This window comes from Macaca fascicularis, chromosome 1 (genome assembly GCF_037993035.2).
Source record: "Macaca fascicularis isolate 582-1 chromosome 1, T2T-MFA8v1.1".
Taxonomy (NCBI): domain Eukaryota; kingdom Metazoa; phylum Chordata; class Mammalia; order Primates; family Cercopithecidae; genus Macaca; species Macaca fascicularis.
Window position 1 is genome coordinate 13,383,576 of NC_088375.1, and position 14,282 is coordinate 13,397,857.

At 34.6% G+C, this 14,282-nt stretch overlaps 1 protein-coding gene and 1 pseudogene across 1 annotated transcript in view; one reads left to right on the top strand and one right to left on the bottom strand.

Annotated features, from left to right (window-relative positions):
• LYST (lysosomal trafficking regulator) overlaps positions 1-14,282 on the top strand; it is a 217,038-nt gene that overhangs the window by 143,110 nt on the left and 59,646 nt on the right. The window contains exons 32-38 of the mRNA XM_045391489.3: positions 7,032-7,208; positions 7,783-7,859; positions 7,998-8,186; positions 10,489-10,634; positions 10,723-10,819; positions 11,828-11,889; positions 13,357-13,412. Of these exons, the coding sequence (XP_045247424.2) occupies positions 7,032-7,208; positions 7,783-7,859; positions 7,998-8,186; positions 10,489-10,634; positions 10,723-10,819; positions 11,828-11,889; positions 13,357-13,412 (804 nt within the window). The remainder of the gene's footprint in view (positions 1-7,031; positions 7,209-7,782; positions 7,860-7,997; positions 8,187-10,488; positions 10,635-10,722; positions 10,820-11,827; positions 11,890-13,356; positions 13,413-14,282) is intronic.
• LOC107127839 (L-lactate dehydrogenase A chain-like) lies at positions 2,559-3,655 on the bottom strand (annotated as a pseudogene).

Genomic DNA, 14,282 nt, shown 5'->3' on the forward strand with positions numbered 1-14,282 from the left:
CAAGCAAATTTAACCTAAGGCCTTTCCTTAGGTGCTTTTACACAGGCTCAATTTAACCTCTGTGTTTATTTCCCAATCTTTTTTCTAGTGCCTAAATTAAGAAGTTCTGTTTCAAAGTTACTGTCAGATACTTTGTAATGTGTTAACATATCTTGAAGTGTTTTCTTTAAGGATTGTTTGGAGGCTTTTTAAAAAGCATTATATTACCTGTGAAACATCTATATTGAATAGCTCAAACAACAATACATATAACATATTTCAAAAATATGTGTGGTCAATTAAAATAGAAAAAAATTATTAATCATTTGGAATAATCAAACCCAAAATACCTAAAAGAATTTCAGAGTGTATAAAGTTTACCACTTCAAAAGTGGTAGTTGGAAAGTTTAAAAGGTACATTAAACCATATTGGAGGGCTGTTTAACAGTTTCTTATAAAATTAAACATATATATATATATATATATATATATATATATATATATATTTATTTATTTATTTATTTATTTATTTTGAGACAGTCTCGCTCTGTCACCCAGGCTGCAGTGGCCGGATCTCAGCTCACTGCAAGCTCCGCCTCCCGGGTTTACGCCATTCTCCTGCCTCAGCCTCCTGAGTAGCTGGGACTACAGGCGCCCGCCACCTCGCCCGGCTAGTTTTTTGTATTTTTTAGTAGAGATGGGATTTCACCGAGTTAGCCAGGATGGTCTCCATCTCCTGACCTCGTGATCCGCCTGTCTCAGCCTCCCAAAGTGCTGGGATTACAGGCTTGAGCCACCACACCCGGCCTAAACATATTTAACTTGTGACCATGTTACTCCATTTTTAGATATTTACCTAAAAGAGAAATTAAAGCATATATTCATTGAAAGACTTGTTTAAGAATATCCATGGCAGCCTTTTTTCATAATAACCAAAAACTAGAAATATTCAAACGCTCACCAACAGAAGAATGTACAAATTGTGATTTCTTTATACCTGTAGAGAGAAATCTATATAGACTATTCTACAGCACTGTATAGACTATTATACAGCTTTAAAAAGGAACAGACTACTGATACACCTACCATTATGGATGAATCTCAGGAACACTGAGCGGGGAAAGAGACAGCCAAACACAAAGGAGTACAATCTGTGATTCTGTTCATCTGAAAGAACAAGCAAAACCAAGATATGATGCTAGAATTCAGGACAGTAGTTGTCTCTGTGGAAGGGGGATGGTGAGAAAGGGAATTGACTGGAAAGAGGTTTAAGGGAACTTTCTGGGGTGATAAAAATAAGATCTTATTTTGAGTAGTGGTTAAATGGATGTATGCAATTGTCAAAACTCATAGAAACACTTAATATATGTATGCTTTATTATATGTAAGTTATACCTCAATAGAGATGAGAGAGGGTATATTAAAAAGGATAGGTATCCCCTTTTAATACATGGAAAACTCATATTAGGAGTCAAAACTATTGGAAGGGATACTTTTAGGTGATTTTTCCAGTATTAACACGCTTTCAAGTACACTGAGGGCACTGTCTTCCTTTTCCCAAGACAGAAGCATATTTAGCCTGTATTTTCCTTCTGTGGAGAATTTGAAATGGTGTTTTTTTCTTTCCTTTATACTCAGCAAAGTTGCTATCCATCAAAATTCAACCTCAGTGTTAACAGTCCACTTTTTCTCATACCATCTTCCCTTCCCCACTACTTCATGTCTGTCATGTCTTCCCACTACTTCATGTCTGTCAATCATTATTGAATTTCAGCTTGAAAATTTTAACTGTTGTTGTCGTTGACTTTTTCTTCTCTCTCTCAATCTATTTCATCACCAAGGCCAGTTGTTTATTCACCCACGAAGACTGAGGATATTGTCTTTAACCTAATAGTTTTAGCAACCACTGATAATTGCCAAGATCCACTTTTTCATTAGAGTTACAAAATAGTGATATCTCTAAGCCTCTCATTCCATCAACATCTATAAGCTCTGACTTTTCTATAGGGAAGAACTTTCCCTTGTCAACTATTTGGCTACCTTTTTTTTTCTTTTTTTTTCACTGTACAAGATTTATTGTGGGTTTTAGTTAGTATGACACTTGGATAGTTGGTTGCATTGTTTATATGTAGATCTCTTTGCATAATACGATAATGTACACTACTGATATATTTAGTTCACAAAATAAGATTGTTTGGAACAATTATGCACCATACATGCAATATTGGATTTATACACTGGATCCAGAATGTGACTGATTGGGAAAAAATGTTGGAGCAGGCATGTTCAGTGAAGGAGCCAGGAAGTTATTTATATAACACGTGGTAAACATCCATCTGGCTCAAGGGGCAACTGCAGCATGTGCAGCGTTGGCAGTGGTGCCTCAGAGGTGGCAGAACTATTTCACACCAACCAGTTTAGGACTACACAAGATTAGTACCATCCAGCCTACAGGATGGTACTATAGGATATAGCTACCCACAGGATATAGTACCTACAGAATATAGCTGTAGGATTTTACAAACCATTCCTATTTCTAACTTTAGGAACTGACGTTTTTCCCAGTCCATCTTAACATTACTGCTTTAATCACAGATCAGATAAAAAGGACAATATGCACAACCTCCAACTAAAATCCTGTTGTAGCCTAGACAGTGAAATGGTATGCCATCAGAAGACTTTAAAATTGCAGCTCTTTTTGTATCCCCCAAAGTGGAACTGCACTCTTCTTCAAACGGCCCCTTAGGAGTCAGAGTCACCTTCACAGGGTCTGAGATTCTGTTCTGTCCCAAGATGCAAGGAACACTAAGGAAAACATCATCCTTTATTCCATAGAGACCCTTAATCATGGTGGAAATTGGGTGCACCCACCCAAGATTCTTCATTATACTGTCTGCCAAATCTGCCACAGAGAGTCCAGTGGCCCACGATGGGTAGCCTTTGAGTTTGATCACCTTGTAAGCACTCTCAGCCACCTGCTTGTGAACCTCTTTCCACTGTTCCTTATCTATATCAGTCCCTAAATCTGGGTGCAGAGTCTTGAGGGAGACACCAGTAACATTCACTCTGCTCCATACAGGCACACTAGAATCTCCATGTTCCCCAAGGACCCTACCCATGACAGCTTAATGGGTGAACTCCCAGCCTTTCCTGCATTGGGTAACGGAATTGGGCTGAGCCGAGATTGCAGCCACTTCCAATAACACGGTTTTTGGGAAAGCCACTTATATTCCAAGCCACAATAGGTCAAAGATATCCACTGGATTTGAAACAATAAGCAACTTGCAGTTCAGGCTGTATTTTACAGCATTAGGAATGATGAATTTAAAGAAGTTCACATTACATTGGACCAAATTAAAACGGCTTTCTCCCTCTTGCTGATGTGCCTCAGCTGTGATAATGACCAACTTGGAGTTTGCAGTTACATATAGTCTTTGCCAGAGACAACTTTTGATGTTCTAAGGAAAAGGCTGCCATGTTGGAGATCCATCATCTCGCCCTTCAATTTGTCTTCCATGACATCAACAAGAGCAAGTACACCTGCCAAGTCCTTCATTAAGATACTGATGGCAAAAGCTGTGCCAACAGCATCAACCCCAACAATGGTAATCTTATTCTGGGGAATCTGTTCTTCCTTTAGAAGATTATGAATCGGCTGATCCTCGAGAGTTTCCATATTGGACTTGGAAACAAAAGGAATCGGGAATGCATGTCCAGCAGGTGTCCGGGCACGTGGCAGTGAGATTCGGACTCTTGGGCAGCGGCTCCAGCACCTTGGCTGCCTTTAAGTACAGTCAGTCAAGGAAAGGCAGGATAAATGCTGTTTCCTTCCCTGTTTATTAATTTTTAGAATGATGAGTTCATGCCCCTAGTGGCCTCTAATTTTTGTATTTGTTTTTATTTTTGGAGTATCATTAGGAACTCGGGTATTTTAAAATAAATGTTATGTGTTTTAGTCTTTTGCAATCATTATTTGGTTTGATATTAAAATTAACACCTCTGTAGATTCAAGTTGTTGAGTCGACATGGCCTTTTTCATTTTAACAAGTTAATATGATTAAACTTCTTGTTTTCTGGCACAGAAGAATGTCCCAGGCCCACCTTATACAATTCCTTCCCCAAACCTAGAACCCAACTTCCCTCCCAAGAAGGCCTTATTTCCTTTTAAGGAGATGATAGCATTTAGAGACTACAAATCTAAGGACTACGTATGTTTATTTCTACTGGGTTGTTGTTTCTTCTCAGGCTTTTTAGTGGACAAAGCTAGGAAATATGTATTTTTTTAGAAAGACGAAGAAGTCATGAGTTTATACTGATGCTTTCACTTTTTCTTGGATTTTTTTATTTGTATTTCTTATTAATGTTGATATCTTGGTTCCTAATATTAACATAATCACCTATTTGCTTTGTCTTTCTACATATATAACATTTTCAAAATAAGATGACCAACATGATCACTAATAACAATCCTGCTGAGTGCAGTTGAAGATGTCTTTGTGGTTCTTTTTGTTCCTAGCATACTGTTATGGTTATATACAGTGAAAATACTGTATTATAAAAGCACTTAAATAGTTTATTTGGTCAGGCTGCCAATTTCAACCAATTAGGTAGGTAGGTAGGCAGGCTTTTTTTTCCAGTTTGTTTTATAGTTTTTTGGGATTCCTTTGGGGTTTTGTTTGTTTGCTTAATTTTGTTTTTAATCGTGAAATGTCTACATGGTTCTAAAAGCAACGTTGTGAAACAGCACATTCAGAGAGGTTCTAGCTTTTATCCCTTTCTTCTCCTCATATTCTTTCCCACTCTGTGTAGGTAACTGACTTTTTTTTCTGTTGAAGATACAGGCAAATCTATGTATACATGTATTTACACATGTAAATATTCTCTCCCCTACTTCATAACACAAAGAAAGATAGCAAAGTATACACACTCTTCTGCACCTTACTTTCTTCACTTAATATATCCTAGAGATCATTATTACATAGTAGTGTAGAGTGATCTTCTTTATGCCTTTTCACAGCTGCATACATTTAATTTGTATTTCATTTGGAATCTGCCTGGGTTTTTTAAGCCCCAGGCTTCTTTTCTGCCATCGCAACTTGATTCTGATTAACACTCCAGCCTGCTGACCCTCTTCTTTTCAAGATAATCATATCTTTGTGTCTTGCAACCTCTTCACATCCTGTTTATTTTTACTGTCATGCTGTTTTATTCATATTGTCCACCAGCACAGAACACCTTTCTCTCCTTTGTCTATCCATATCCCTATTCTATCCTTTCATTTGGCCATGACCCAGATCACTCTATATCTTCTTCAAAACCTTTCTCCCTTTCTGTAGTCCACTCAGAACTCTTCCTTATTAGAATCTTCTTTAAAAAGAAATATTTTACATATTTTAGCACTTTATTATTTTCTAAGGATTCATGTTTAACAGATTCAGTTCCTTAAATCAGTTTTTTAAGGGCCGAAAATAAGATTTTTTTGGTATCTGTTCCAAAAAAATGACCACTTTTATAGTCCCTGAAATGATCATCGTAAGTGATCAGAGGGTATTAAAATGAGAGATTAGGAACAACTTCAGTGTTTAAGAAAATCATGTGTTTCTTTAGATATTCACAATGAATAAAAACATTTCGGATAGTTTTTCAAGATAATTTTAGAGTGTCACTGAATGCTAAACTGAAATATTTTTAAAGTTATATCAAGAACATTACTTTTAAGACACACTTAGGAAAATCTTCCAGTCGTTTACCATTTTTATTTATTTGCCAACTCTTTGGGCCTTTTACTCACAGAGCTTCTGTTCATTTTTCTCTTTTGGTCAGGTAGCAGCTGTCTCTGACTAATTTAAAATGTTGCATTAAAATGAGCTGTGCTATTTTCACTACTGCATATGTTCATCTTTTGTTTTTGGGAAATGACATGATATGATTCAGCATGATAATTTAAATATCACCCAAAATGTAATCATTTCCAGATCCATTTTCTGACATTTAATACTATTCACAGTTAAAAATGTCATAAAACTAAATACAGCGATATTCGTGTCAGTGCTTATTTTTAAAGTAAAACATATATGTTTAACTTGTTGACAAAATTATTGTCTAAATAATACATGCTGTACACATTAGAGTCAGGTGTAATAGCTACAGCATGTAAGGGCCACTTAAAAAGTCACGAATCGACATTTGGTTTCGGTTTGTGCTGCAAAGGACAATTGTCATTATCTTAAGTAACACTGTAAATTTTGGTTTTAGGGCCTGTTAATAAAAGATTGGCTAAAACAACGCTTCCATGGATATACATATAGAACTGTCTGCATAGATCTCACCAGTTTGAGAGTTTTTCACCTTTTGTCCTAGGGAGTAGTGAATGCTTACAAGCTAAGATAGGTTTTAGTTCTAGAAATTTCACCAACTTCTCTTCTACTAAGCAGAAATCAAAGGAAGAAGAGTAAATAAGTTTTAAGGTCTAAAGGAAGCTTTCCCTTCTAGTTCAGTTTTTCTGTGAGAAAAACTAAAAATTATTTTCCTTTATCCCACTTTATTTCCTGTATTCCTTTAGCAAGTCCTTTCCAAAATTCTTTCCCCAAAAGCTAGCTGGCTAGCTTGATTGCTTTTTAAAATATAGTTTATAAGAAAAAATTTCAAACATACAGAGAGTAGAAAGAATAGTATAATAAATACCATGGAACGATCACCTAAATTTAACAGTTACTATTTTTATTATATTGACATCATTTCTACTTTTTCTGAACTATTTTAACATATATATGGAAATTATGATATTTTACCTCTAAATTCTTTTTTTAAAATATTTTCCTATGTAACCATAACATTGTTAACATCTAACAAAATTAGCATTAATCCTCTGTCATCAGATATTCAGTGCATAATCAGATTTCTGTAATTATCCTCAGAATGTCTTTTGTAGGTGCTTTATTCAAATCAGATGCAACCAAATAAATCTAGCAATATAATTTAATTACTATTAAGTAATTTAAATGTAAGAATTAAAATTCTAAATGACTAAAAAATTATTACTTTTTTTAAAGCATGGAGCCAAGTTAGTTTTGTATTTGTCAGAGTTGATACATAATCACCAAGATGAATTGACTGAAGAAGAGCTAGACACAGCAGAGCTACTTATGAATGCTTTGAAGTTATGTGGTCACAAGTGCATCCCTCCCAGTGCATCAACAAAAGCAGACCTTATTAAAATGATCAAAGAGGTGAGTCAATGAAACCATAGTACTTTCTTAGGAGATTCCATCATAGATAAAGAATGATTGACATTACTTTTTTAAGAACAGAGTATCATTGATGATGAACTTGAAGTGATTATTTTATTTTATTTTTCCTATATACTGTATTGCTTTTTTCTATGAGAGAAGAAAAATAGGCTTATTTTAAGGAGCACTTTGTTCTCTGTGGTCATCAGTATCCATTATCATTAGCCTTCAGTGAAGGGAAGACTTTTAAAGTGACAAGCAAGCTGAAACATACCTTGAGTTAGAGGTTTTTAATGAAAAAGCAGAGTAAGGAGGCAAGCGACTATGTAAACTCATCAGGTTTGGCAACCCTGGTTAACCATTCTACTCTAATTTATGTGACCTAAATTGTATAGACACAGAATTATAACATTATAACATTGTTTAGATGGTTCATTTATTTTAATATTCTGGTCTCCTAGGGACAATCGTTTTTCCTTTGTTAACTGGGTTTTAAAATGAGTTTGTTGGGCTCTGTGCCAATGTTAGGTGAGAAATAATAAATTTTATATAGTATATTATCTAAATATTTTAGGAACAAAAGAAATATGAAACTGAAGAAGGAGTGAATAAAGCTACTTGGCAGAAAACGGTTAATAATAATCAACAAAGGTAAGATTTTGTATGTTCCAAAGGCATGTCTTTTAGGAATCTATTAGATTTCACATATACTTTTAGTTTTAAAGTATCATGTTTTGATAAATACGTTCCATGTATTCTTAACTATGGACAATCTTATTATTTGTTTAGTCTCTTTCAGCGTCTGGATTCAAAATCAAAGGATATATCTAAAATAGCTGCAGATATCACCCAGGCAGTGTCTCTCTCCCAAGGAATTGAGAGAAAAAAGGTGATCCAGCATATTAGAGGAATGTATAAAGTAGATTTGAGTGCCAGCAGACACTGGCAGGAACTTATTCAGCAACTGACACATGATAGGTAAGCTGCGGGAGGACGGTTAAAATTGTCTTCCATGAAGATGTAAGAGATTGATGTTAAACTGAATTTGTATTCCAGAATTCAGACTCATAAAATCATTTCATTAAACTTTTTTTGTTTAATCATTTGTGATTTTTTTTCATCTTAAAGAATAATCATACGAGTTTTTTTTTAATTCTGGGGAAGAAAAGTAATGAGAGACTCATTAGCTTGTCTAGATGGTAAAATTGGCTTAATTTAAAAATACGGTCTTTGTAAAAGAATAGAGAAATCACTGAAACAGGATGATTGAGAAAAATATATTTTTCTAACTAATTTAAAATATGTATTACAAATAACAAAAAGAGGGAAATTGGGTATTATTCTCCAAATTTGGTTAAGATAACTGATTCATGTGACTTTGGTGTACTAAAATACACTAAATATTAGACACTAATAAATTCCAAATGGTTAAAAGAATTACTCAAAAAGTTTATAAAGTAGAAGATAGTAGGATATTTGTCAGCTCTTTGAAGGATAGATGACTTTCTAGAAGAAACTGCAAATAAATCAATAGATTTTAACCTTAATTTTTTCCAGTGTGTTTAACAAACATAACAACAACAAAAAAGCCTGGAAATATATTTTCAGCAAATAAAGAGTTATTTTTATTGTTTGAAAAACGTATATAGATTCTAAAGTAAAATATTATGATCCCAGAAGTTTGAATGAGCAAAAGGCATGAACACATTCCTCACATACGACAAACTGAGTTACTAAACACATGGGAAAATATTCAATATTGCTAGAGGCTAATTTGGTTTTCTAGAACCTTTAGATACCACATTTTACTTTCTATGTTAAAAAAAATTTTGGCTGCTAATATTCACAGCAGGGTATTAGCTGTCCTTACTCAGAACTTTGGTGGCATTGTACATTTTGACAATATATATTAGTAATCCTAAAAACGTTTTACTTCTAGCTTCAGTTATCCTATTTTAGTGATTCTGTCCTAAGGAAAATATTCAAAATATGGAAGGCAGGCCAGGCACAGTGGCTCACACCTGTAGCCTAGGACTTTGGGAGGCTGAGGCAGGAGGATCACTTGAGCCCAGGAGTTCAAGGCCACAGTGAGCCATGAACATGCCACTGCACCTTGGCTTGGGCAACAGAGTGAGACCCTGTCAAAAAAGAAAAAGAAAAAGAAAATAAAAGTTTCCATCTCTGCATTATTTATGCTAGTGAATGAATTAGAAACAAGTTATATATTAGCAGTAATATGGTTAAATACATTACAGTGCATCTGCCTTCATATTGGGCAGCCATTCAGAATAATGATATAAAGATAATACTGTTTCTGTAAAATAAGGCAAATTATAGAAAAATGATCATAATGATCATAACTACAAATTAAAAACAGATGCGTGTTTTTTAAAAAAAGACAACAACCACTACCAGTATTTTGGTATGTTTAGGATATGAATAAGGGTGGTTTTTTTCTCTTATTTATTTCTAAAATTGTATTTAATATGTTTTTCCTGTCTTATTTCATCTAAGATACAAATTTATTTTAAAATCTTTTTTAAAATGTGATTCATACCACAGAAAGAAACTGATTTTATTTGTTTCATTAGAGAGTAGGCAAAATGAGGCCAGGTGAGGTGGCTCATGCCTATAATCCCAACACTTTGGGAGGCCCAGGTGGGTGGATCACTTGAGGCTAGGAGTTTGAGACAAGCCTGGCCAACATGATGAAACCCCATCTCTACTAAAAGAATACAAAAATTAGCCGGGCATGGTGGGAGCCTGTAATCCCAGCTACTTGGGAGGCTGAGGCAGGAGAATCACTTGAGCCTAAGAGGCAGAAGTTACACTGAGCTGAGATTGTGCCACTGCACTCCAGCCTGGGTGACAGAGCCAGACTCTGTCTCAAAAAAAAAAAAAAAAAAAGTAGGCAAAATGGGAAATGTTAAAAATTAATTTGGAAAAAAAATTTTATCTAACCATATTAAATGCAGCATGTTGTATTACTAAAGTGTTCATAGTAGTCATTATATATCTTTTTAAAAATTTAATAGTTGAAAGAAACTGGAAGCAGATCTTGCCTTCAGGCGAGGAACTGGGAGACTGGGATTCAGGAGCAAAAAGACACTTAGATTTTATTACTTGTGCTCGTATATGCATTCCCTGATCAAATGTATAAATATTTGGAGTTTTAAAATGAGCAGATCAGTTGTGACTTATTCAATCTCTGTAATGATTTTTTTATAGCTACAAGTCCTGAATGATCACTTAAAACACCCTTTAATCTTTTTACTTGCAGAGCAGTATGGTATGACCCCATCTACTATCCAACTTCATGGCAGTTGGATCCAACAGAAGGACCAAATCGAGAGAGGAGACGTTTACAGAGGTGTTATTTAACTATTCCAAATAAGTATCTCCTTAGGGACAGACAAAAATCAGAAGGTAATAGTGGCTTCTTAACTCAACATATAAATATAGCAGAGAACTATGGTCATTAGATAAAGATAATGTTTACTTTTCTCCTCAACAGATGTTGTCAAACCACCACTCTCTTACCTATTTGAAGACAAAACTCATTCTTCTTTCTCTTCTACTGTCAAAGACAAAGCTGCAAGTGAATCTATAAGGTAATTTTAAATCCATAGACCTTCACTCTTTCATGAATATACGACAGTTTATTGTAGTGTTTATGTAATATTTATTTTAGATAATGCCATCATTTTCAGAAAAATCCTAAACAGGAAAGGCTCAAGGGAGGACAAGGTTATATGGCCAAAATCTAAAAGGAAATGACATTTCTGATAGCAAGGGTTCATGGGATTTCAGTCATCATGTTCTGGCCCTTGTTAGTATACATATATATATACACATACACACACACATACAGACACACACATATACATGTACACACACACACACATATTTTGTAATTGACTGTTTAACATCTCTGTAAAGTAGATAGAGCTGCCGGTGGTATCATCAAGAGGCGATATAATGTAGTGATTAAAGGTTCGGATTCCAGTTCCTGCTCTTACTAGCTCTTTAATCTTAGGCAAATTACTTAACCTGTCTGTCTCAGTTACCTCATCTATTAAATGAAGAAATAATAATAGGTACCATAGCATTGTTGAGTATTAAGTATGTTATTATATATTAACTATTGATAATATTCTCATTGTGGTTGTTATACCGATTTCATAGATAAAAAACTGAGACGCAAAGAAGAAAATTGGCTAAAAACACAAAGGAACTTTCTGATTCCAAATCCTGTTTTTCCTAGAATACTAGGTTTTTTTAAAAAAATGTATTTGAAGTATCAGAGGTGTGAAACAATGTTTGCTTATTTACTAGAAAATATAAAATATTGATATATCTTTTAAATAACTTAATTTATATATTCTGTCTACAGGTTATAGGGATTATTAGCCTTTTCTAGGTGTTTCAGTCATTTCTCTTCAACTAGAATGTTAAAAAAGGAGCTAATATTTTCATGTGGGTTTCAACAAGATACCTCATGCTATTGGAGCTCTATCTAGTCTGCTTTGCAGAAATCTTTTACTAGGTAAAATAAAGCATATACTCTCTGAAATTGGTCAAAGCATTTAGTCATAGTAATTTTAAATATGTTTTGACAGAATAAATCGAAGATGTATCAGTGTTGCACCATCTAGAGAGACAGCTGGTGAATTGTTACTAGGTAAGTCAAATTTTGAAGAATTTTGCACATATTCACCCTGCCTTATTTATTCTTAGATTATTTAAAGTGTTTTTTTGACACCATACCATTAAATTGGATAAACTTTCTGTAGTATCATATAGGCTAGTTTGTCTTAACATTATATGTGATTGCATATGACTCATGAATGTGTAGAAATGATATCTTATGTTCTGAAAAGCACATGAATAGCATTTTAATTTTTATAAAATTAAATTTCTTCATGAATATGCAATTTTATATTTAGCCATTTCTTTTATTATATGCCAGTTTAGATTTTTTAAAGTGAAAAATTATTGGTATACTTACCTACTATTTTATTAGATATAACTGTCCATAAGAAATATGTCTACTTTAAGATTGTTCATAATTTATATTCTCTATTGTACTTCTGAGAGAAAGGCCAAGGTTGTTAGTCCATGGATACCTATATAGTTATATTTGGTTGGAAATTTTATTCTCAAAGTATGAAGGAAAACAGTTATACCACTTGGCCTCTATTCCCTTAAAGAACCAATTTGTATGCTGTAGGCTAGGTTCTCAAAGTGTGAGAACTCTGAATTAGTAGCATCAGCATCTCATGGGAGCTTCTTAGAATTGCACATTCTCACGCCTCAGTCCAGACTTGATGCATCTAAAATTCTGAGGGTGGGACCCAGCAGTCTATGTTCTGATGAGCCCTCCAGTGATTTGATGTACCTTAAAATTTGAGAATGAATGTTGTAAGCTACAGCCTCCAAGGTCCAAGATGTGGAGCTTCAAGCCTGGTGGGACTGAGCCCCACCTTCACAAGGATGGAGGCAGTACCCTTCTCTGAGCTAGCCATGCCACTAGTTCAGAGTCCACTCAGTACTCAAGGGTGATGAGCATGCAGGGGGCAGAACTTCAGAGAAGTTCCCAATATTTTAAAACGCGATGTAGGGACGTGGGTTAGCAACAGCCAGCTTACGAAACAGGAAAAAGTTGCGGGCTATGTTTAGGGCCTACTCTACCCTATTGAGTGTCTCAGTCTGCAAAATAATTAAGGATTTCCCTTTTGCTAGATAATTTGGTTTACCACTTGACTTCAATTAGTGTGTAACAAAATAAAGCAAATCAATATCCTTGTAATGTAAGAGTAATGGTAATAATAAATAGCCAACATTTATTTAACACTGAGCACATAAGCAGTTTGCATATATTCTAATTTGATTCCCATAGTAGCTCAGTGAAATAGAGCTCCCTGCAAACTCTTTTTTTTTTAAATAAAGAAATTAAGACACAAAGAGGTAAAGCAACTTGCCCAGGACTTCATGGATACTATTCAAAAATATTTATTGAGTGCTGGGAACTGTGTCTAGGTAGTGAGACTCAAATTCAGACCAAAGGACTCCAGAGACCATGCATTAAACCATGAATGGTAGTGTGCACATACATTTTTAAACCCTTATATCCAATTACTTTCTTCAGGTAAATGTGGAATGTATTTTGTGGAAGATAATGCTTCTGATACAGTTGAAAGTTCGGTGAGTAGAAGCTTAAGTCTGTATTTACATAAATCTAGACAGATTCCAAAACTGTATCAATTCAGTATAACTAGAGAGAAGGAAGAGCTATTAGAGTTAATTATTTGTCACTCTATGTATAGATTGGTCTGAGTTCCAAACATTTTGTAAAATATAATTTTAAAAAGAAGACTGCGCCATCTCCTCTGGCTCATGGCCCAAGTCTCATAGCAGTTAACGTAAGTCATATTCTAAATGCTCCTATTATATCAATTTATGTTCTTTTCTTCTTATTACTATCCTCTGTTGCAACAAATATCTACTCCTTGCCACTCCCAGTTCACTATCAAGTACCTTTGCCTTCAGAAAGAAAGGAAAAATATTAAATAATTGAATAACTTAAGTAATTCTGATATTCACATAGCTTAATGATAATTGTTATTATTCTAGACAGACTGGTATTAATCAGAAAATAAAGATTCTTATATTTTTTGTATAATAAACCTTTTATTTGAATTATCTTTTATGCCATTAAAATATTTTTTGAGATTCCTGTAATAGAAATAAGCTTTTTGTTTCAGAGAAGTTCTAAAGCCAGGAATTCCTAAGGATATACTAAATGAGATTATGTGTGGTTTAATTATCAATATATATTTTATTTTAAATAAATTAGGCCAGGCACAGTGGCTCACGCCTGTAATCCTAGCATTTTGGGAAGCTGAGGCAAGTGGATCACCTGAGGTCAGGAGTTTGAGACTAGCCTGGCCAACATGGTGAAACCCCATCTCTACTAAAAATACAAAAAAATTAGTCGAGTGTGGTGGCAGCACCTATAATCCTAGCTACTCAGGAGGCTGAGGCAGGAGAATTGCTTGAACCCGGGAGGCAGAG